Genomic DNA, 25,382 nt, shown 5'->3' on the forward strand with positions numbered 1-25,382 from the left:
AGGTAGGAGGGAGAAAGATGATTGCATATCTAAACACAACTACTATATCCATCAACATCCGTATTTATGAGCTTGGGCAAGCCACTCAACTTCTGTGCCTCAATTACCTCATCTGTAAAATGGAGATTAAAACTGTGAACCCCATGCGGGACAGGGACCGTGTCCAACCCGATTTGCTTGTATCCACCCCAGTGCTTAGTACAGTGCATGCTTAACAAATACCACGATCATTCTTACTATTATTATGTGAGCAAATTGGAGCAGTGATGTTATAGGGCACCGAAATCTAAATTCAATAGAGCATGGAAAACCAGGAAACAGTTCAGAGGAGGTGAGTGATGGGAGTGATGACGGTGGATGGGAGAGATGACAGTGCAAAATCACTTCGGGAAGAAGAGGAACAGGAAAGGCATTCTTCAACAAATGAGCGAAGCCTAGTCAAGTTGTGGAACTCAAGAGGGATGGGCAGATTTTAAACATGAATTAAAAAAATGAGCAGTGGGAGCTGGCAACTATTTGGAGACAATGAGAGAAGAAAGCAGATAAATTAAGAAGATATGCAAACAGGGAAGTTTTGTTGAAAGACATTCAAGCCATGTACTCTTGCCCTGTTTTGTACAAAAGTGCGATTAACCGAAAGATCACATTGAAAATATGTCCAGCCTTAGTTTCAGTATTTGATTTGTAAAGCATTTAGAGCATTTAAAAATTGAAGTAATGTAATGTTTGTCAAAGACCTGGCGCTTAAATTCTTTTTTTTTTTTGCTCTAACCTTTTTTTAATGTGAGCGTAAATTAAATGTTTATGCTCAAACCAGATGGTTTCCTTATGCTCTTTACAAAATCTTTTCATTTTGTTTAGAATTTGTCACACTCCCATCTGCAACAGTTTATTCTACAAACCTTCAGGCTCATAAAGTCCTCAGGTTTCTGCTGAGTGAGGCTACCAGCAAAGGAGAAGCATATCTGAGGGCTACATTCAACCACACAGCCTCATTACTGAAGGACAAAGTTGGGTGCCCATTTAGTCTGGCTGAACTTCAGTTGCCTCTAGACTGTAAGCTGCTTGAAGGCAGGAATTCTGTCTTCCAATTCTATTGTATTATGTTCTCCCGAGCCCGGAGAACAGTGCTCTGAATACAGATTTGGATTTGCACCCTTTATTCACCCCTCCCTCAGCCCCACACCATTTATGTATGTATCAGTAATTGATTTATTTCTATTAATGTCTGCTTCCCCTTCTTGAAGATAGAGAAGCAGAGTGGCTTAGGAAAAAGAGCCTCGGCTTGGGATTCGGAGGTCGTGCGTTCTAATCCCGCATCTGCCTGTCTGCTGTGTGACGTTAGGCATGTCACTTGCCTTTTCTGTGCCTCAGTTACCTCATCTGTAAAATGGGGATTAAGACTGTGAGCCTCATGTGGGACAACCTGCTTACCTCGTGTCTACCACAGTAAGCACTTAACAAATACCATAATTATTCTTATTATGATAGAGAACATGTCAATCAACCTTTGTACTGTTCCAAGTGCTTAGTAGAGTGCTCTGCACACAATAAGAACTAAATAAATACCATTGATTGATTGTCATGAGAAAGATTTTCACACAAATACTTAAGGTATGGTTTGGCCAAGGGAACAGAGATAGAGAAGCAGCATGAATTGGCATGGGCCTGGGGGACAGAAGGATCTAGGTTCTAATCCTGGCTCCTCTGCTTGTCTGCTGTGTGACCTTGGGCAAGTTACTTAACTTCTCTGTGCCTTAGTGCCCTCATCTGTAAAATGGGGATTCAGACTGTGAACCCTATGTGGGAAAGGGAAACTATGTCCAATCTGATTAGCTTGTATCTACCCCAGCACAAAGTGCAGTGCCTGGCACATAGTAAGCACTTAACAACTATCATGAAAAAAAAAAAATAAACAGAAATCTGAATGTCACTTACTTGGAGCTTTGGCATTGGTGGGAATACCTGGGGAAGCAGCCTGGCATACTGGATAGAGCACAGGCCTGGGATGCAGAAAGTTGTGAGTTCAAATCCCAGCTCCACCACTTGTCTGCTGTGTGACCTTGGGCAAGTCATTTCACTTCTCTTTACCTCAGTTTCCTCAACTGTAAAATGGGGATTGAGACTGTGCCCCCCATGTGGGACAGGGATTTTGTTGAACCCGATTTGCTTGTATCTACTCCAGCACTTGGTTCAGTGCCTTTCACATAGTATGTGCTAACAAATACCACAATTACTATTATTATTATTATTATATTATTATTATTATTACTCTTTGATGGCAAAGTCTGCTAGATTGCATTTGGATATTACTCTCTTGGTGCTCAACAACACTCATTGTTACATATTCACTGGTTGGTTATACCTCTGATTTTAAAAGTCACCTGTGTGTTTTACATGAGAAGAAGATCTTTTAAGATTGAATCAGAAAGCTCTCAACAAACTCTGTAGTCAGGATTTTTGTCCAAAGAAGAATTTCCTTTCATAAAGGGAAAAAAATTCCTTGGATTGGAACTTTCATTCAAATTACTACAAATAATCTACCCATCATTTTGTAAAGGCTCCTTGGGTATATTTCACTGATTCTCTTCTTGACCTTATTCCTGAAATTGTAAACATTAGCATTAATCATAGAATATTTGCTAGTTCTCTGTTTCATTTGCATAAATCCTCAACTCTGTCCACTTATGTCATAAGATTTACCTGATCAATGCCTGTCCTAAATAAATGTGGGGCTGTTTCTATTTGTCAGCTTTAAAAAAGAAAAAATGAGTCAAAGTAGCAGAAGCTGGCCATAAAATATAAGGTAAAATGTTCTGAACAATGAATGCCCATTAATGATTTACAAATTTGATTTTAGTTATAGCTTATTAGTGGTTGCACCACACACTGTTTTCCCTTTATACATTTATGCAAATACACGTGGACATGCAGATAACTGTTTTGTTGCTGAATTCAACTATTTTGTTGAATTCTATTTCTTAATTGGCACCTAGAAAAATCATGGTCCCCAAGTTTTCTCACTTTTTACTTTTTGTGTCCTAGAAGTAATTCAATCAAAATGATATTGAAAGAATATTAATTTGTTTTCAGGTGATAAAAAAAAATCTGATATGCAGGACTACTCTTTTGAGATTATCTGTTTACTCACTTCTATCTGCAGTTGTTCTTGGAGTGTATCCATAGTTTTCCTGTTAAAAATAAGGAAGTGGTTTACCATTGTCTCCTTCCACGCAGTAGACCTGAGTCTCCGTAGGTATATAATAAATATCATTTTTGTTGTCGTTATTCTGGGCCACAGTGCCTGTCACATAATAAACACTTAACAAATACCATAATTTCTGTTGTTATATTGTACTCTCCCAATCGCTTAGTACAGTGTTCTGCACAAAGTGCTCCATAAATATGATCGACTGATACTATTATTACTATTATTGCATACTTTGCCTATCATCTATTTTACATCCTTAAGAATGTGGTATAGAAGCATGACTCGGTGGAAAAGAGCACGGGCTTTGGAGTCAGAGGTCATGGGTTCAAACCCCGGCTCCGCCAATTGTCAGCTGTGTGACTTTGGGCAAGTAACTTAACTTCTCTGTGCCTCAGTTACCTCATGTGTAAAATGGGGATTAAGACTGTGAGCCCCCGTGGGACAATCTGATCACCTTGTAACCTCCCCAGTGCTTAGAACAGTGTCTTGTACTTCCCAAGCGCTTAATACAGTGCTCTGCACATAGTAAGCGCTCAATAAATATGATTGATTGATTGATTGTCTTGCACATAGTAAGCGTTTAATAAATGTCATTATTATTATTATTATTATTTTGTGGCATAGAATAAACTGAACCATTGTGGTTCAGTTCTCTGTAGGTCTTATTTCTAGAGAAGCAGCATGGCTCAGTGGAAAGAGCACGGGCTTGGGCGTCAGAGGTCATGGGTTCTAATCCCTGCTCTGCCACATTCATTCAGTCAATCGTATTTATTGAATGCTTACTGTGTACAGAGCACTGTACTAAGCACTTGGGAAGGACAAATCGGCAACATATAGAGATGGTCCCTACCCAACAACGAACTCACAGTCTAGAAATGTTCTGGAGAAAGTATATCCGTGGAGTCGCTATGAATCAGAAACGGCTCGACAGCACATAATAATAAGTTCTCGTAAGAGCAGGAGGGGTAGCTGTTTCCATCTGGTTATTCTGAGAAAAGCGGTACATGCCCACTTATTTTATTTTATCCATTTAAAGATAAAATCCATGAAGATTTTCACTTAGGATTCCTATTATTTAAAAATAATCATTTAAAAATAAAAAAATCAGTGAAGCAGTCTGGCTTAGTGGAAAGAGCAAGGGCTTGGAGTCAGAGGGTATGGATTCTAATCCTGGCTCCACCACTTGTCAGCTGTGTGACTTTGGGCAAGTCACTTAACTTCTCTGTGCCTCAGTTCCCTTATCTGTAAAATGGGGATTAAGACTGTGAGCCCCACGGGGGACAACCTGATCACCTTATATCCCCCCAGCGCTTAGAACAGTGCTTTGCATATAGCTAAGTGCTTAACAAATGCCATTATTATTATTCTATAGTGGTTCCGGAAAAAGTCAGATAACTCTCCCACTACTGTGACTTGACTGGCCTCACTGTCATGAAATAGCATTTGGAACTTGAAGTTTTCGAGTTAGCCAAATTTGCTCAGCCGTTCCCAGGATGCAGATTTGCTTGGTCTGTGAATCGATTTTGTGAGGTCTCTGGCTATGGTATAGTTGGTACAAAAAATGGTGTGTTTTGTACTACCTGTTGGTCTGAAATGACATTGTAATTCCAGGGATGCATGATGAACCATCTTCCTCAGGAGCTGTCTTGTAAAGATGTCAGTTGGATTCTTGTGGTTGAGGGAGAGCAATGAGATAATATGTTAGTTTGCACAGTCGTATCCCTCCCCTTACTTCTTAGAGATTATCATTATGGTGGTCTTTGAATTCCGGAGGCATTGCTTTAGTGTCGCAAATAATGATGAAAAGCTTAGGCCATTATCTATGCAGTGAGACTGCCCCCCACACTTATAAATTTCTTTGGGAATGCTATCAGACCTGTCCTCATCCTTCATGTCTTTTGACTGGTTTCAGAATTCCTCATACTCCCTTGTTAATCCTTCTATCTTACAGTGAGGAAAATGGGTACCAAGTAGGACTCGATTTTGCAACTGGGGGAGTAGAAGCTTATGTTACCAAATGTAATAACAGTATAAATAATAGTGATATTTATGTGCTTACTAAGTGCTAAGCACTGGAGGGGGGAGGGAAGTGGATACGATAAAAGCAGATCAGACACAGTCCTTGTCCTACATGGAGCTCACAGTCTAAGAGGGAAGGAAAACATTTTGAACCCCAATCAATCAATGGCATTTATTGAGTGCTTATTGTGTATAGAGCACTATAGTAAACACTTGGGAGAGTACAGTACAACAGAGTTGGTAGACATGTTCCCTGCCCACAATGAGCTCACACCCCATTTTACAAATGAGGGAACTGAGGCAGAGTGAAGTTAAGTGACTTGCCCAAGGCCACTAAGGAATAGGCAAGTACTGGAGCCGGGTTTAGAACCCAGGCCTCCTGTCTCCCAGCACTGTACTCTTTCCCCACTAGGCCCCACTACTTCCTTGTCTTTAATCCCTTAATGCATAATAACCCCTCAATTCACCCTTGTTTCGGGACACACAATCTCTTTTCAAATGAATGAGCAGAAATTTACCATTTCTTGTCTTAAAACTCTCTCAAAGTATTGACACCTTACTGATCTTTACAGCAAAAAGCCATGGAGCAGTATAATGTATTTATATAATACGCCACACATTATGCAATAAATTCCCCATATATTTATAAATATATATTTTTTATGGTATTTGGTAAGTGCCTACAATGTGGCAGGCACAGTTTTAAGTGCTGGGGTTTATGCAAAGTAATCAAATTGGACACAATCCATGTCCCAAGTGTGGCTCACAGTCTTAATCCTCATTTTACAAAGGAAGTAACTGAGGCATTGAAAAGTACCATGGCTTGCCCGAGGTCATGTGGCAGATGTGGAATTAGAACCCAGGTCCTTCTGGCTCCCAAGCCCGTGCTCTATCTACTAGGCCATGCTGCTTTTCAATAGTTTACATCGAGTTTCCATATCTAATGCCATGAGTGAGAGAATTGTCCCAGAGAGTTGAATTTTCACAGTGCTTCAGATTTGGCCGTCGTGGAAGCGTTTTACTCTTTAAGGTCTGAGCAGAAGATTTAGCCATTGGAGGATTTGATGAAATGTGTCAGGAAGCAGCGTGAAGCAGAGAAGCAGTGTAGCTCAGTGGAAAGAGTGACTCCCTCTGGCTTGGGAGTTAGAGGTCAAGGGTTCTAATCTAATCCACCACTTGTCTGCTGTGTGACTTTAGGCAAGTCACTTAACTTTTATGTGCCTCAGTTACCTCATCTGTAAAATGGGGATTAAGACTGTGAACCACATGTGGGACAATCTGATTACCTTGTATCCCCTCTAGCACTTAGGACAGTGCTTGGCACATAGTACGTGCTTAACAAATACCATCATTAAGTAAAGGGCACTGTACCGTGGGGCTGCTCAGTAAAAACTAATTCTACTTCTGCTACCTCAAGAAATGCCTAACCCCCACAATCCGACCTTTCTTTAGTTAATGTGGGTCGTCTAGAACACCATATGGCCTGCCAGGGACACAACCTTTGTTTGTGTGGCTCTAGTGGCATTTTGGTTCTTCATTCGATTGTATTAGGGGTTTACTAAAGAGATTCATTGTAGAATTGCTCTGTTGACAATGATACAAAATGGGATTTGTGAAGAATACAGGTAAAATAGTCCATTAAAAGTTTTACTTTCAGTGGAATGAAAGTCCCCCCCCCCCCCCCAAATATTACATTTTGTGGGCAAGGTATGTGTCTTTATTGCTGTAGTGTACTCTCCCAAGCGTTTAGCACAGTGCTTTGCACACAGTAAAAGCTCTATAAATGTGATTGAACAAAAAAGTGATCCTGGAGTCAATCCCGAATATGTCAGAATTCTATAAAGTTGCGACTGTATTTGAAAATAGAGTGGTATTTAGTTTAAAAATTATCCCATATGATTGAATCAGAGATTTTAATGCTTTTGAGGTGAAGACAGTGGTCTTAAGTGTTTTTAGGTGATTTGGGGTGTCAGCAACACAGTATTCCTATTATGTAGTGGTAGGGTTTGTTCATAGGAGTTCACAATTTAGGAAATTTTGGAAATGCTTTGGTTCACTTTTTAGATGAGCTTTTTATGCATTCTTTTAAGAAAAATAAAGTGGCTTTGAGATTGAAATACAAAATAAAGGAAGGCTTTAATTCAGTCAACTAATAGCGTCCTTGAAAATAGATGTGCCATTTAAAATGGCAAAGTCACCTTAAATGTATTCCAATTAGAAACACAGAAAATTCACAATTTAGGAAATTTTGGAAATGCTTTGGTTCACTTTTTAGATGAGCATTTTATGCATTCTTTTAAGAAAAATTAAGTGGCTTTGAGATTGAAATGCAAAATAAAGGAAGGCTTTAATTCAGCCAACTAATAGCGTACTTGAAAATAGATGTACCATTTAAAATGGCAAAGTCACCTTAAATGTATTCCAATTAGAAACACAGAAAAAATTAAAAGGAAGGTGCACTCCTTTGTGAATCACCCAAATGCATTTAAGTGTTTGCTAAAACAAAGCAATAATCACAGTGGCAATCTCCTTTAAAGTTACAACACTATAATTGCATCTGTTGTGACATAAAACTAGGAAAGAAAATGTTAATCTGGAATGAGTCGCTTCAATGTGAAATGATGATATACTTGGCTTCCTGTAGTAGAGCTGTCAAGCTTGGGCAGTTTCCTGGTCAATAGTGACAATTCTATGTGTCAGTAAGCAGAATCTCCTGATACCATAACCTGCAGTTCACACATTACTGAAGCTCCAACTGTCGAATGTTCCAGTCCCTTGGTATTGTTCCAGCTTCCAGACTCTCCCGACCGGCTCGCGTTTCGCTGTTTGGCAATTTGCCCTAATGGTATCCCGTGGGGCCGCTCAGCCCCTTCTCGTCTCCATATTTAATCATGTTCCATTCATCTGAGTGATGAGCAAATTGTGCTGCACACATTGTCACTTTCTCTCATCTCTACCAGGGCGATCCCGGATTCGTTCGTCAGCTGATCGTATCCAGTACCACAGTGGTATTCTTAGAAAAGAGAGAACATTCATTCCAGTTTCCCTGAGAGCTAGTTTTGCTGCATCTACTTTTCGATGGCGAGTTGTCTCCCCAGAGTTCAAAATGCTTCCCCTTTTCTTTGCCTGCACGTAAGATAAGACAAACCCTCTGATAGCGTGAGGAAACTTGTCATGAAACATTGCTCCAAGTATTCGGTACTTACAAGTTTTACAGCAATCGGCAACCATTCCTGCTAACGTTCAGCATTTTATGTGGTCTTTTCTGATCACGTGTTGCTTACTTTGGTGTTTTTTTTTTTAATTGTAGTTAACAGCTTGTCTTCATGGATCTGTTGCACTGCTCTACCCGATGTACTGGCAGCACATATACATCCCCGTGCTGCCTCCGCACATATTGGACTACTGCTGGTAAGTTGCTTCGCTCTCAATTCTGAATCTATGATCGACCCTCCTTCCTCTCCGCCCCAGATCCTAGCCATCTGATCGAGGGAGTAAATGCAGCATCTCAGGTCGTTGCCCAGTGCTCATGGATGCCTATGCCGTAACAGATTTGTTAACATTATGAGAGTGAAACAATAATAATAATAATGGCATTTGTTAAGTGCTTACTATATGCAAAGCACTGTACTAAGTGCTGGGGGGTTTACAAGGTGATCAGGTTGTCCCACATGGGGCTCACAGTCTTAATCCCCATTTTACAGATGAGGTCACTGAGGCGCAGAGAAGTTAAGTGACTTGCCCAAGGTCACACAGCAGACATGTGGCGGAGCCAGGATTAGAACCCATGACCTCTGACTCTCAAGCCCATGCTCTTTCCACTGAGCCATGCTGCTTCACTAATCCCCCAAAACTTAATTTTAATAGGAAATTGGCAGCTGATTGCAGTCCATTTGTTGCTGCTGGCCTTACAAATGTGAATGACCAGAGCCGGGTCTGTTCTTTCCTTAGTGCTCATTTGGATTACTCTTCTGGAAGCTATGAAAAGAGATGGGGAGATGGGGAAAACCCAACTTGTATTCCCCAAGCGCTTAGTAGTGCTCTGCACACAGTAAGCACTCAGTAAATACGATTGATTGATTGAGTCACAAGGGGTTGAATAACTCGCTGAGGTCCCTAGCTGATCCGCACGAGGATTTGGCTCACCTGAGTCAGACTTTACACTTCTGGGTGATTTTTCACTCTTTAGTCCTTTAGACAGCTAATTTAGCACACCAAAATAGCAATGTAAGCTTGCCTTCTACAATGTAAGCTCGTTATGGGCAGGGAATGTGTCTGCTAATTCTGTTGTACTCTCCCAAGCACTTAGTACAGTGCTCTATACAAAGAAAGTGCTCAACAAATACGATGAATGGTGTCATCGATCAACGAAAGGTAAAAGTATCTCACGTCCCTTACTGACGGAAAGATCATAAGTATTTCACGTGATAGAAGATAGCCAGCCAGTAACCATGCCTGGAATCTCTAAAATCTTTGAGGTTGGGGATTATGTCTACTGAAACAAAGCTTGTACTACAGTGCTCTGTACACCACAGGTGGCATTCAATAAATACTATCGATTGCTAAACGCAAAAATGTTTCATTGAGAAGCAGGATAATGCAGTGAGTAGAATACAGGCCTGGGAGTCAGAAGGTCATGGATTCTAATCCCGGCTCCATCACTTGGCTGCTGTGTGACTTTGGGCAAGTCACTAAACTTCTCTGTGCCTCAGTTACCTCTTCCGGAAAAAATGGGGCTTGAGAGCCTGAGCCCAGTGTGGGACAGGGACTGTGTCCAACCCGATTAACTTGTATCTACCCCTTTTCTTAGAATAGTGCTTGGCACATAGTAAGTGCTTAACAAGTACCGTTATTATCAAGCACTTAGTATCGCGCTTCGCACATAGTAAGCACTCAATAAGTACAATTGAATGAATCGAGTGAATAGTCAATCCGAGGTGTTGATACTGTGGAAAATTTGCAGATATCTAGCATCAGGGACTCTGGTTAAGCTGGCTCATCCCAAGCCAATACCAGAACCACAGCCTCTGGGCTGAGTGGGGTCACTGTGGCTTTAGGCTCTTGTGGGCCAGGAGGCTTGTGGCTTGTGGACTCATTGGCCAGTGCAGTGGCCCCTGCATCCTTGCCCTGTTTCCGGGGCATAATAGTTATGGTATTTGTTAAGCGCTTTCTATATGCCAGGCACTGTACCAGTGTGCCTAGGTAGACCGAGGGTGAGGCAGGTGGATGGATTGTCTTCTCAAGTCCCAGGGGGACAGGGGGGCAGGGGACAAAAGATGGGGGCTGGGTCCTGTGACTTGGCTCCAGAACTCAGAAACTCATACAGAGCAGCATCATTGGTGGAAGGGGAGGAGGAAGAGAATGGATGCGAGAAAGCCCAAGGGGACTGGGTCCTCTAGACTGCAAGCCTATTGTGGGCAGGGAATGTGTCTGATGTAGTGCTGGGCTGTACTCTCCCAAGCACTTAGTACAGAGCTCTTCGTGCAGTTAGCGCTCAATAAATTCCCATGATTGACTGGGTCAGAACTGGGAACTGCAGCCTGTCACCAGGGGGCAAAAGGGAAATGCCACATTTCAGGTCCATCTGTTGGCTTCTTTGTGACTCTGAGAGGTGGGGAATTCTTTTTTGGCCATCTGCTCTGGCCAGAAAGTCATGGGCATACAGTGCATAGCCTTCACCATCCAACCTATGGCGATGATGGCCTTCTCCTACTCCCGTGGATTGGTCCACCTCGCTAGAGAACTTCCAGCCCAAATCATCACCCACCCCAACATCATAGGTGATAACCTATGATGGGTGAGTGGGGACATATAACTCACCTTAAGACAAGGTCCCACTGGACGTCCTTTAGTCTCCAGGTCGCTCCAAGTGAATGGTTGGAGTTATGTTTTCAACATTCTCATCTACCTTTTTGTCTTCCTGATTAGTGGCATTTCCAACATCCCAATGGGATTTTGGGAGGGAAAAAACACTCTTATAATGGCTCCCTCATGGCCTTCCCTTGGAGGCAAGACCTGTCCCAGCTCAGAAAGCATCTCATTTGGATGTCCAGCCAGAAACCATTGCCACAGAGAAGAATGGGGAAATGTGATACTGCCACATTGGTCCAATAGGGAAATACTTGGAAAGATTGGATGGCACCATGGACAATCCTGATTATGCAGTCCCTCTTTTCCTTATCATAAGGTTTCTCAAAGAACTGGACTGTGGTGGGATCTGGGAGGATAGTCAATTCAGTGAGGCTCTAAATATCTCCTTTGTATGAATAAAAATCATCTTCGATTTTGACTGAGGGGATATTTTTGGCTCTAGTTAGACCAATTTCACCTGGGTCCTTGAGTGGGATTTTGCTAATAATAATAATAATAATGGTACTTGTTAAGTGCTTACTATGTGCCAGACACTGTACTAAGTGCTGGGGTGGATACAAGCAATTGGGCCTGGACACAATCCCTGTCCCATGTAGGGCTCACAGTCTCGATCCCCATTTTACAGGTGAGATAACTGAGGCCCAGGGAAATGAAGTAACTTGCCAAAGGTCACACAGCAGACAAGTGGTGGAGCCAGGATTAGAACCCATGACCTTTTGACTCCTGGGCCCATGCTTTATCACTGTGCCATGCTGCTTCTCCTCCAAGCATGCAAATGTGGTTGAGAATACAGATGTGAGCCACACTGTGGTAACGCAGTGTGTGCACACAAAGATAGGTTCTTGCCACACTAATGGGTTTGGCCCATTCAAAGTCTGTCTCTGCTTTTGAGTTTGCCTCTTGGTATCTTGATTTTTCGTGAATCCTAAACTTCAGCTTGCCAGACTAACATCTGCAGTAATCTCCAGTCAGTGCACTGCTATTCCATATTGTTTGAAATTGTGCTTCATCATTTGCTTGGTCGGGGGTGCAAGAAGTTTTGCACTTCAGTGGAGTTGCAGCCTCTGAAATTGGGATTGAACTGAATCAGGAAAAGCCTAGAGAAAGAGAAGGGGAGAAAACTGGTTGCTGGGAAAAATATATGAGCATGGCTTTTTGGGCACAGGTTATCACAGTTTCTCTCAAAGGTGTGTCGTCTCAGCCTCTCCTCAATCTGGTAAATCCCTCAGGATGCCTGGGAAATTTGAGTTTCAGTGAAAAGCTTCAGGGAGAGTGGTGTAAGACCCAGCCAGCTGGGTCCTGGATCCTAGAAGTACCTGCCCAGGTAGCTGCTTTCTCATTAGACTTCCCCCTCTCTCTGGAGGCATCACTTCATACCCTAAGTTCCATCCTCTTCCTATATCATACTCTCCCAAGCACTTAGTACAGTGCCATGCACAAATACAAATGAATAAAATTATACAACGGATTGATTTCTAGCAGCAGACTGCCTTTCCTGTGGAAGAGGGAGAAACTCCAGCTTTTGGAAAGGCAAAAAACTTCTCACTTGTTGGAGAAACTGTAGACGAAGATTACCTCTTGCCCCAAGGGGATTAGGGAAAGCTCACCATCATGGGGGGCTGGAAAGGATGGACCGTGACTACAAGTGCCATTGACGGGAGGGTGGCCTCCCTCTGGGTCATCCCTTCTCTCTTTGCAACCCGCAGTGGCCTAGTTGGTAGAACATGAGCCTGGGAATCAAAAGGACCTGGGTTCTAATCCCAGCTCCACCATTTGGGTGCTGTGTGACTTTGGGCAAGTCTCTTCACTTCTCTGCGCCTCAGTTACCTCATCTGTAAAGTGGGGGCGATTATGACCGGGAGCCCCAAGTGGGCCAGGAACTACATCTAACTGTTAACCTGTATCAACCCCAGTGTTTAGAACACTGCTTGGAACATAGTAAGAGCTTAACAAATATCATCATCATCAATCTGTCAACCCCTCTGAGGAGTTCCAGACCCTTCCCTCTCAGCCATACACCTCTTCCTCCGCTTGAAAGTCCTGGATTTTGAACTACTAGCCTCCAGCCCCAGAGAGCCTCAGTGACCCTCCAGGACCCAGAAGGAGTGGTCAAACCTTGCCCAGAATATATGTCTCTGGTGGACCTCAATGCTTCTCTGCCTCAGTGCCCCCACATCCCACTCACCTTCCCCTTGGGCAACACTAATTCTTGTACATAGGTATAAGCTGCATTTATGAGTAACTTACATTTTCCCAGAACACTCCAGTCCTTCCCTCTCTGGAAATATGGAGAGGGAAAGGTATACAGGACAGGTACCTGGTGGTAGAGGTAATACAGAGACCGGAACCCAGCCTTGTGTTTTAAGAGTAGCCCCTAAAGCTTTTCTAGCAACTCAGATTCTCTCTGATGTCTTGGGAAGGAGGCGACTGCCTCATTGATGGTGGAGACAGCCCATTTATGAAAAACCAAGGTTACAGATAAGTACCCTCTGTTTTGGGCCCTTGCCACTATGTTGATTATGTTGCTCTTCAAATTTTTCATTGAAAATTGATTCCATCTATGTACATATACTCTTACAAACCTGATTTGATGACAGTCACATTTTGGGCATAATTCAACCCCAGCCTTCAAATGAGACTATCTGCAATATTGACATGGAGTCATAAAATCAAGACTATTTTAATCGGTTTCATGGTTCTGAATGTTCGCAAATCACTCCTTGATAGAGCATTGCTACACCCACATATGATTTCCAACTCTGTTTCAATGAATAAGTATCTCCTTTATATTGCAGTGCCCCAATGCCTTACCTGATTGGTGTTCATCTGAGCCTCATGGAGGTGAGTACTTTTTAATCACAAATTATATTAGAAGGAACAAAAATATCAGTCATTGTATTTCTTTTCCCAGAGGAGTTGATCTGTGAGTTGCCTAAAGTATTGTCAGATCTGGAACTCCTCACTCGCTCTCAATTCACATTAACCGATTGCTAAATTCTGCTGATTTTACCTTTATAATATTTCCCAGACCCACCCTTTCCTCTGTATCAAAACAGCGACCAGCTTGGCCCACATACTCGATGTATTCCCACTAGAGAACTGAATTAGCTTCTCCACTGATCTCCATGCCTCCCACGTCTCCCCTTGTGAGCCATTTTTGAGAAGCAGGGTGGCTTACCAGTCATTCCATAATCAGTCATTGGCATTTATTGAGTGCTTACTGTGTGCAGAGCACTGTACTTCACACTTGGGAAAGTACAGTACAATAGAGTTGGTAAACGTGATCCCTGCCCACAGGCACTTACAATCTACAGGGGTTGCCTCCATTGAAATAAATTACATGTAGGAGAAACAGTAGAGTATGGGCAAGGATCATCACTGTTTATTGTTGTATTGTTCTTTCCCAAGCACTTAATACAGTGCTCTGCACATGATAAGCACTTAATAAATATGATTGAATGAAAGAATGAATGAATTAATGATTTAATATGTAAGTGCTGTGTTGCTGGGAAGACTATCAAAATGCTCAAGAAGCAGCATGGCTTAGTGAGAAACAGCGTGGCTTAGTGGAAAGAGCATGAGCTTGTGAGTCAGAGGTCGTGGGTTCTAATCCTGGCTCCTCCACTTATCAGCTGAGTGATTTTGGGCAAGTCACTTCTCTGGGCCTCAGTTACCTCATCTGTAAAATGGGGATTAAGACAGTGAGCCCCATCTGGGATGACCTGATTACCTTGTATCTACCCCAGCGCTTACAACAGTGCTCGGCACATAGTAAGAGCTTAACAAATACCATCATTATTATTATTATCATTATTGAGGGGTTCACAACCAACTGCATAAATGATGCAGAGGGTTTAGTGAAAAGAGCCGGGCCTTGGAATCCGAGGACTTGCGTTCCACCTGGGGCTCCCAATCTAATTAGGAGGGAGAACAGTGAGCCCACTGTTGGGTAGGGACCGTCTCTATATGTTGCCAACTTGTACTTCCCAAGCTCTTAGTACAGTGCTCTGCACACAGTAAGCACTCAATAAATATGATTGATTGATTGAACAGGTTTTGAATCCTTATTTTGCAGATGCGGGAACTGAGTCATGGAGAAATTAGTGATTTGTCCAAGATCTCACAGCAGACTCTTTTCACTAGGCCACGTTGCTTCTCTCACCCACACTTAGACTGTGACTCCCATGTAGGGCAGGAACTGTGCCTGATCTGATTGTACTATACATGCCCCAGCATTTGCACAGTGCTAGGCACATAGTAAGCATTTAACAACCACAAAAATTACTATTATTTTTACAATCATATCTACTTATTCCATTGTACTTTCCCAAGCATTTAGCACTCTGCTTTGCACATTTCTTTCCCTTGCTCTGAGGCCTAGAATTCAATCCTCTCATAATGCCGTTCTTATTTTCACTTTTCACTTGTACCCAGATAGCTTATGTTCCCAATTCTCTGAATGTGTGTCGATATTATCCAGGTGTACAATTACACTGTCTTGTTCCCTTACCGTTCTTTCATGAAAAATCAATACTTGTTTTATACGGCATTCAAGTCAGGATTATTGACCCACTAGGTTTCATTTATTTCATTTTCATCACATTTCTTCTTTCCAGGTGGCTAGGAGTTTGGTACAGATTTGTCTCTGGTACAACCCAAGCGCACACTGACTATACAACCATTGAATTGTGCAGTCCAAACCCTGGGAAAGAGCTAAGAATTATGCTCTGGGAGAACTATTGAGATCAGTAGTAACAGTGAAGACTCTTAGTTAATCAATCCATCATATTTATTGAGTGCATACTGTGCCCAGAGCACTGTACTAAACACTTAGGAGAGTGGTCAAGAAACCCCACTCCCCAGAACTAAGAATGGGTGTTTCTCCCTGATACCACCCAGAGACAGCTGTCAAGACATTGCACCTAGCCAAGCAACGTCACCAAGATTAGTTTGATGCAAATGACTCGGACAAAAAAGTCTACTTATCAATCAGTTGAATTTAGTGAGCTCTTACTGTGTTCAGAACACTGTTTGAAGAACTTGGGAGAGTACAGTACTACATAGTTGGTAGACAATGTTCCCTGCCCAAAAGGAGCTTACTAACAATGAAACAATTGTTGTACCACCACAACTTGTAACTTCACAGGTTTTTTTTACAAAAATGAAGGGCATAAAATCTATTCATCTAAAATCTTCAGCATGCAAATCTATTTAAGGACTGTGAATGACCGGTACTGGGGTGCCAAAGCAGAAGAAATCTAAAGCTACTCCCATCGCATCATTAAAGATGTTCTAAGACCCTGTAGATGTTATCACAATACTTCTGAACAGTCAAGATGGCTCCAGCTTCGTCAGTCAATCAGTGGTATTTTTTGAGTGCTTACTGTATGTAGAGCGCTTGGGAGGAATATCAGAGATTTTGTAGACACGATCCCCACCCACAAGATTCTTACAGTCTAGGGTAAGCTCCTTGCTGGAGTAGGAAAAAGGGCTGGGTTGGAACTTAATGCTACAGATGCAGGTTTGTCTTGGGTAGGGAATTTCTTCACTGAGGCAGGGAAGAAAACATTAGGGTAGGAAGAGGCTAAGCAGGATGTGGTTAATTCATTATGTTGCTTATTGTGCTTGAGAGGGTGCAGTAGAAGAAAGAGACCCAATCTTAAGCCTCTCCTTTCCTCCTTTTTTATCTTCTCATGCTCTCCTTATTGCTAGACCTCATTCTTATACAATAGGCCCTCCTCCATTTGAAGGTTGCGGAAAGTGGGGCAATTATTCAAATGAATGCAGTCTTTTCAGAGACTTTACCAAAACAGTAAACCCAATAATAGAAATTGTTTAGTCAATATGACTGCCATGACACTTCATTAAGGATTATTATATTTATCACTATTGTAATATTTAAGCGCTTACTACTACTAATAATAATAATGATGGCATTTATTAAGCGCTTACTATGTGCAAAGCACTGTTCTAAGCGCTGGGGAGTTTACAAGGTGATCAGGTTGTCCCACGGGGGCCTCACAGTCTTAATCCCCATTTTACAGATGAGGGAACTGAGGCCCAGAGAAGTTGCGACTTGCCCAAAGTCACACAGCTGACAAGTGGCGGAGCCGGGATTTGAACCCATGACCTCTGACTCCAAAGCCCGGGCTCTTTCCACTGAGCCACGCTGCTTCTCTATGTGTGCCTATGTGTTACTATGTGTCAAGCACTGTCCTAAGTGCTGGGGTAGATATAAATTAATCAGGTCAGACACGGTCCCTGTCCCCCATGGGGATCACAGTCTAGGAGGGCGAACAGTTATTGATCCCCATTTTGCAGATGAGGTAACTGAGGCACAGAGGAAGTGAAGCGACTTGCCCAAGGTTACACAGCAAAGCAGTTGGAAGTGTCATTAGAACGCAGGGCCTCTGGCTCCCAGACACGTGCTCTTTACTGTAGGCCATGCTCCTTTTGAGATTACTTCATGACCAACTGCCTGGCCTAGGCCCTTCCCCACAGGGGTAAACCAGGATGGGTAGAGGGTCTGGCAGTGTTCAATTCATTCTGTGCTATCACTCTGGAAGATAGAACAAAAGACCTGGATGCAAGGGTTAAAAATAGGCTTCTGTGCCTCTGGGGAACTCCCACTCCAAAGACTTTAAGCATCATCCAAAGTCACAGAGAAGGTCTTTCAAGAACTGCTCTATGCAGATGAATGTGCACCCTAGAGGCACACAGTAAAGGAGACATGCAAATGATTGTAAACCTCCAGGTGTTAGAGACTGACAGTGTCTAAAGGAAGCTGAAGTAATGTGTCGGCTTGCATGAGGGAAGATGTGCACACAACTAAAAATCTGTATTGGAAACAAAAATAGATGCTGCCTCAGAATTCTGTTGCAATACTGGGAATTTCATGTTATTATAATTGTAAAATAATTGTATGTTAAGCACTGACCATGTGCCAAACATTGTGCTGAGCATTGGGATGGATCAGGATAATCAGATTCAACAGTCTCTTTCCCACATGGGGCTAACAAGCAGTCAGTCTATGGATCGTATTTATTGAATGCTTCCTGGGTGCAGAGCACTGTACTAAGCAGTTGTGAGAGTACAATGTACCAGAGTTGATAGATACGCTCCCTGCCAAATAATAAGCTTACAATCCAGAGGATAATAATAATAGTAATGGCATATGTTAAGTACTTACGTATGCAAGGCACTGTTCTAAGCACTGGGGGGGGATACAAGTTGATCAGGTTGTCCCATGTGGGGCTCACAGTCTTAATCCCCGTTTTACAGATTAAGTAACTGAGGCCCAGAGAAGTTAAGTGACTTGCCCAAAGTCACACAGCTGAAAAGCGGCAGAGCTGGGATGAGAACCCATGACATCTGATTCCCAAGCCCAGGCTCTTTCCACTGAGCCACACTGCTTCTCTAAGAATGAGCATCTCTAAGGATGAGCTTACCATCCTAAAGTCCATATTTCTCTAGGTTATGTTGGTTCATCCCTGAAAATATTTCATGACTACATATTCCTCTCCGTCCTGGTACATACTTTCATCAGCTCCTCGCAAATGAAAACTTAATATCATTCTTTCAGCCCTTTGAACCTTTCTCTCTGGTATTGACTTGACTGTGGTTTTCATTCATTCATTCAATTGTATTTATTGAGCGCTTACTGTGTGCAGAGCACTGTATTAAGCGCTCGGAAAGTATAAGTCAGCAACATATAGAGACAGTCCCTACCCAACAATGGGCTCACAGTCTAGAAGGGGGAGACAGATGACAAAACAAAACATGTAGACAGGTGTTGTCAAAACCATCAGAATAAATAGAATTATAGCTATATAATAATAATAATAATAATAATGGCATTTGTTAAGTGCTTATTATGTGCAAAGCACTGTTCTAAGTGCGGGGGGGGGGGGGGAATACAAGGTGATTAAATTGTCCCACATGGGGCTCACAGTCTTAATCCCCATTTTACAGATAAGGTAACTGAGGCTCAGAGAAGTTAAGTGACTTGCCCAAGGTCACACAATGCACATCACTATATGCACATCATTAACAAAATAAGTGGAGTAGTAAATATGTACAAGTAAAATAGAGTAATAAATCTGTACAAATATATACAAGTGCTATGGGGAGGGGAAGGAGGTAGGGCAGAGCGGGGTTTTTGGTAACTTTTCTATAAAGATTGCAAATACAAATAGTAAGGTAGTTTGCAGACAGGTGCTTTTTTCAGGAAGAAAGTTGGGGTCCTGGAAACAAAATCATTTTACAGACTAAGAATTTATATCATGATCGTCATTAGTATTATCATCCTCATCACCTCATTGAGTGCCTGTCATGTGCAGAGCACTGTCTCTGGTGCCTGGGAACTTACAGTGAAAACTTTCAATCTAATGTGAGGGACAGGCAGAAACGGATTGCATATATTAGAATAGGGACGAAAGAAGCAGCCTGGCCTAGTGTAAAGAGCTTGGGCCTGGGAATTAGAGGACCTGGGTTCTAATCCCTGATCTGCCAATTGCTTGCTGTTTGACCTTGGGCAAGTCTTTCTGCCTCAGTTCTAGATTGTGAGCCCCATGCAGCATACGGACTGTGTCTAACCTAATCAACTTCCATTAAACTCAGCACTTAACAAGCACCATAAAAATTGCTAAAGCTAGTACAACAGGAAACAAAAACGTATGAATAAATGAATGGAAATATTGAGACGGCTCTAAGCCTGGTTACCTCAAGCCAGCTTTTTCCCTTAGAGATGTTCTCCACGATCCAACATCTAGCTGCAGTGTGGGTGGATTCTGTCCAAGCCAAGGTGGCCCTCCCCACTGCTCACATAATGTCTGGCCATTTTCTCTTGCCCAGCATCCTGAGTCCTGTAATTTATAAGAGGCTGAGAAAATTTGGTACAAGTTCCAAACATGGAATGAAGTCTAATTTTCTCACTGTATTGCAACAATTATATTCTATTCTTTTTATTTTATTAATCACCTTATAACCTTCCCAGCACTTAGAACAGTGCTTTGCACATAGTAAGCGCTTAATAAATGCCATCATTATTATTATTATTTCATATCTCTGCATCAAACTGAAAGTCCTCATCATTGGCTTTACAGCACTCAATCACTTTGTCCCCTCCTATTTTACCTTGCTGATTTCCTACAATGACATACTTGGCTCTTCTAACACCAACCTACTCACTGTACCCCGATCTCGTTTATCTTGCCGCTGACCCCTCACCCATGTTCTGCCTCTGGCCTGGAATTCCCGCCTTCATTGTCCAACACACAATCACTCTCCCCATCTTGAAAGCCGTATTAAAATCACATGTCTTCCAAGAGGTCTTTCATAAGTTTTCATTTCCTCTACCTTCTGTGTCACCCTTGCACTTGGATTTGTATCCTTTATTCACCCCACCTCAACCCACCCTCAGTTCTAGAGTTTTATGTTCATATCCATAATTCATTATATTGTCTGACAAACCCCCCTAGACTGTAAACTCATTGTGGGCAGTGAACGTGTGTACCAAGTCTGTAATATTGTACTCACCCAAGCGCCTAGTACAGTGTTCTGCACACACTAAGCACTCAGGAAAGCCATCTGTTGGATTGACTGTTCATTCTATTTGGCCATCAATTTAATTGTATTTCATATTTAGAAATTATCATGCTTTATGGAATATGTTGAATATAAGAACTAAAACAAAAATTACCAACTGGCTTTGGGTACTTACCATTGTTTCCTGCCAAAGTATTCTTTCACTATTTAAGAACCATGGGATGGAGCAATCACTATATTCTTTGGGTAGTAGCCAAAAAGTCATTTTTATATACCATTTAAGCCAATTTCCACTTTATGCTAAATTTTTCATCCCTAACCTTTATTAAATCGGACTAGGGAATTTATAAAATTACTTTGCCAGAGACAAAAGTGGAATTAAAAGTGACGGTAGAAAAGATAAATTTGTTTTGTTTTACTATTTAATTTGAACGCATCTGTCATTGTGGAAGACATTCTGTATATAATTATATTTTGACTTGTCAAAATAGGTGTTTTCTCTTCTAATTGTAGTGTTGTTTGAACTAGGTGTATTTTACCCTTAACAAGGAAGTGAAGGGAGTTACTTGATTTATGCTCTTGCAGATCATGTAATCATTGCAATAAGTCTCTTTTCTTGCTGACCACTGTATTATGATAGGAAGCTATTTTAAGCTTTTCCTTAGAATAACCTGATGTTATTTTGGTTAAAGGAGGGAATATATATGTTGGTACTGGGTGGTACAAGAAAATCACCCCAGTTTTGTTACCCAAAGAAATCACCTTTCCACTCTCCCTTTATGTGAAAAAGAATTTATCCATGGCTACAGAATGAAAAGTCTTAAGATTTGGGATGTTGCAAAGGAGAATAATCCTCATGGTTAACTTTCTTTTTTCTCGGAAATTATTTGGGCATGTCATGGTAATTCATTAAAAGAAAATTTAAGTGGAGTAGTACTATACTAAGAGTAATAATTTTATCAAGAAGTTTAAGCACTATTACAAATCTGTATATTGGGTCTATTTTATTGATTTGTGATTACAGAACTTCTGCAATGCATTAGCTTGTACTTCCCAAGGGCTTAGTACAGTGCTCTGCACACAGTAAGCGCTCAATAAATGCGATTGATTGATTGATTGACATGCCATCATCATCATCTGATGATGATGATTTTGAGGGGTATTTACTACATGCCAGGTGCTGTAGCGGGTAGATAGGCTAGGATAGGTAGATACCTGTATATATGTTTGTACATATTTATTACTCTTTATTTTACTTGTACATATTTATTCTATTAATTTTATTTGGTTTATATGTTTTGTTTTGTTGTCTGTCTCCCCCTTCTAGACTGTGAGTCCGCTGTTGGGTAGGGACCGTCTCTGTATGTTGCTAACTTGTACTCCCCAAGCGCTTAGTACAGTGCTGTGCACACAGTAAGCGCTCAATAAATACGATTGAATGAATGAATGAAGAACTACCAGTGCCCCTAGCGTTAACTAATTCAATCAGAATGTGTGTTTACACCATGCATTTGGGCTAGATCATTGTTAGGATATTACAGAGCATTCTTCCAGCATCATGGGCCCATTCAGATACAGTATGTTGGGAGAAAATGTTTGTGCACATACTCGCTGTGTCGGTCATGGGAATTCCTACAGGGCCAATGTGTCCTCGGTGCAGGTCACATCTCCTCTATCCTAAAAGAACCCTTCCTTGTCCCCATGGCTCTCTCCAGTTAACACCCCTTCTCCCTCCTAACATTCCTCTCCAAACTCCTTGTCTACACCAGCTTTATCCACTTCCTCTCCCCCAATTCTTTCCTTGACGCCCTCCAATCTGGCTTCCGCCCCCTTAACGCCACAAAAACTGCCCTCTCAAATGTCACCAGTGATCTCCTTGCCAAATCCAACTGCCTCTACTCCATCCTAATCCTCTTCGACCTCTCAGCTGGCTTCGGTACTGTCAAACAGCCACTTCCCCAGGACATATTATCCAACCCTGGCTTCTCTGACTCTGTCCTCTCCTGGTTCTCCTCCTATTTCTCTGGTCTCTCATTCTCAGTCTCTTTCGGGGGCTTCTCCTCTGCCTCCCACCCACTAGCTGTGGGTGCGTCCCTCAAGGCTGTTATGAGTCCCTGTCTATTTTCCATCTACACCCACTCACTTGGAGAGTGCATTCGCTCCCATGGCTTCAACTGTCATTTCTATGTGGATGATTCCCAGATCTACATCTCCATCCCTGAACTCTCTCCTTCTCTGCAGTCTCACATTTCCTCCTGCCTTCAGGTCATATGTACTTGGATGTCCCTCTGACACCTCAAATCTAACATGTCCAAAATATGATTCTTCATCTTCCCACCCAAACCCTGTCCTTCCCCTGACTTTCCCATCACTGTAAACGGCACCACCATCCTCCCAGTCTCACAAGCCCGTAACTTTGGTGTTATCCTCCACTGATCACTCTCATTCAACCCACATACTCAGTCTATTACCAAATCCTGTTAGTTCACCCTTCACAACATGGCTAAAATCTGCTTTTCCTCTTCATCCAAACTGCTACCAGGAAAAGCAGACAAGCACTTATCATACCCCGCCTTGATTACAACATCAGTCTCCTTGCTTCCTTCCCAGCCTCCTGTCTCTCCCCACTCCAGTCCATACTTCACTCTGCTGCCCAGACCATTTTCTACAAAACCATTCAGTCCATGTTTCCCCACTCCTCAGGAGCCTCCAATGGTTGCCCATCCATCTCCTCATCAAACAGAAAACTCCTTAACATAGGTTTTAAACACTCAATCACCTTGCCCCATCCTACCTTACCTCCCTGATTTCCTACTACAACCCAGCCCACAAACTTTGCTCGTCTAATGCCAACTTAGTGTACCTCGAAAGAATGTGCCCCATCATCGCCTTCTGGCCCCTCTTGCCTCTCTCCTGGAACATCCTCCCTCATCATATCTGGCTTAAGAGTGTTCTCCCCACCTTCAAAGCCTTATCTAAGGCACGTCTCCTCCAAGAGGCCATTCCCTGAGTAAGCCCTCATTTCCTCTTCTCCCACTCCTTTCTGTGTTATCCTTGTACTTGGATTTGAACCTTTTATTCACCGTTCCTCCAGCCCCACAGTACTTATGTATACATCTGTTATTTATTTATATTAATGCCGGGCTCCCCCTCTAGACTGTAAGCTTGTTTTGGTCATAGTTCTACCAACTCAGTTCTATTGTACTCTCCCTAGTGCATAGTTCATTGATCTCCACACAGTAAGCACTTAATAAATATTGATTGACTGATTGTGGGGTTCTTTAAGAGCACCAGCCCCATGCTATAGGAGCACTGGGTGTTCTCGACCCCTTACCCACGTCCTCCCTCTGGCCCAGAACTCCTTCCCACTTTGTATCTGACAGGTGATCGCGTTTCCCACCATCAAAACCTTATTAAAATCACATTTCCTCCAAGGGGCCTTCCCTGAGTAAGCCTTCACTTCTCCTACCCACCCTCCCCTCTGTATCACCTATGCACTGGTCTATTTACCCCGTAAACACTCAATATTCACCCCACCCTTGACCCCGCAGTACATATGTACATATCCTCAACTCTGCCTTTTCCCCTATCTGTAATTTATCTTCCTGCCTGTCTCCCAATCAAGACTGTAAGCTCCTTGTGGGAAGGGATCATGTCTATCAACTCCGCTGTATTGTACTTTCCCAAAATCTTATTAAAGTCTTCGCACACAGTAACCATTCAGTAAATTCCATTGATTGATTGAATAGTTTAATAATAGTGACTTGATTAGTTTAATGATGGAGTGTTGTGATTTTTCTATTTTATTATAGCTTCTTAAGTCCTTCTCTTTTTTAGTCTTTGGGATGAAAATAAAGAAAATATAATTTGTACTAAGCTAGTGGGGAACATTCTCTCCAAATTGCAATAATTGCAGTACTTAGAAGCAGCATGGCTTAATGGAAAGAGCATGGGTTTGGGAGCCAGAGGGTCATGGGTTCTAGTCCTGGCTCTGCCACTTGTCAGCTGTGTGACTTTGGGCAAGTACTTAACTTCTCTGTGCCTTGGTTACCTCATCTGTAAAAATGGGGCTTAAGACTGTGAGCCGCATGTAGGACAACCTGGTTACCTGGTATCTACCCCAGCGCTTAGAACAGTGCTTGGCACATAGTAAGTGCTTAGCAAAATACCATCATTACTATTTCTTGTTAAAGTACTTATTATAACAGTAATTGGCACATAGTAAGCACTTAACAAATACCATAATAATAATTATTATTATTATGCCAAACACTGTACTAATTTCTGGGGGTGATTCAGGATCATCAGGTTGGACACAATCCTTGTTCCAAATGGGGCTCACAATCTAAGTAGGAGAGAGTGGGACCGAATCCCCATCTCATAGATGAGAAAACTGAGACAAAGAGCAATTAAATTGTAGAGGATTAGAGTCAGGATTAAAGTCAGGAGTCCAGATTAGAACCCAGGTCTTTTAACGCCCAGGCCTGTGCACTTTCCACTAAGCTGTGGCAGCTTTCCAACATTTGCAAGCCACCAGTCATGGGCCAGCTACTTATCTTGGTGGGGTAGGGACAATTTTTTAGCCAAGATTTCAGTTCATTGTCTTCCTCCTATTCTTTCTGCCCTTCTCTTCCTGTGTCCTAGACGTCCTAGTTTTGGGGTCAGGGAGAATACTAGCTACTCATCAACTTCACATGAGTTTAGAGGTTGGCTTTGAAATTTGTGTTGAAGTAAC

General features: G+C 42.2%; 1 protein-coding gene across 2 annotated transcripts in view; it reads left to right on the forward strand.

Moving 5' to 3' along the window:
• The window catches only part of DENND1B (DENN domain containing 1B), a 330,783-nt gene that overhangs the window by 192,969 nt on the left and 112,432 nt on the right, over nt 1-25,382 (forward strand). For both annotated transcript variants that reach the window (XM_038744737.1, XM_038744739.1), the window contains 2 exons: nt 8,541-8,641; nt 13,897-13,942. In XM_038744737.1, the coding sequence (XP_038600665.1) occupies nt 8,541-8,641; nt 13,897-13,942 (147 nt within the window). The remainder of the gene's footprint in view (nt 1-8,540; nt 8,642-13,896; nt 13,943-25,382) is intronic.

The sequence above is a fragment of the Tachyglossus aculeatus genome, chromosome 4, assembly GCF_015852505.1.
Source record: "Tachyglossus aculeatus isolate mTacAcu1 chromosome 4, mTacAcu1.pri, whole genome shotgun sequence".
Lineage (NCBI taxonomy): Eukaryota > Metazoa > Chordata > Mammalia > Monotremata > Tachyglossidae > Tachyglossus > Tachyglossus aculeatus.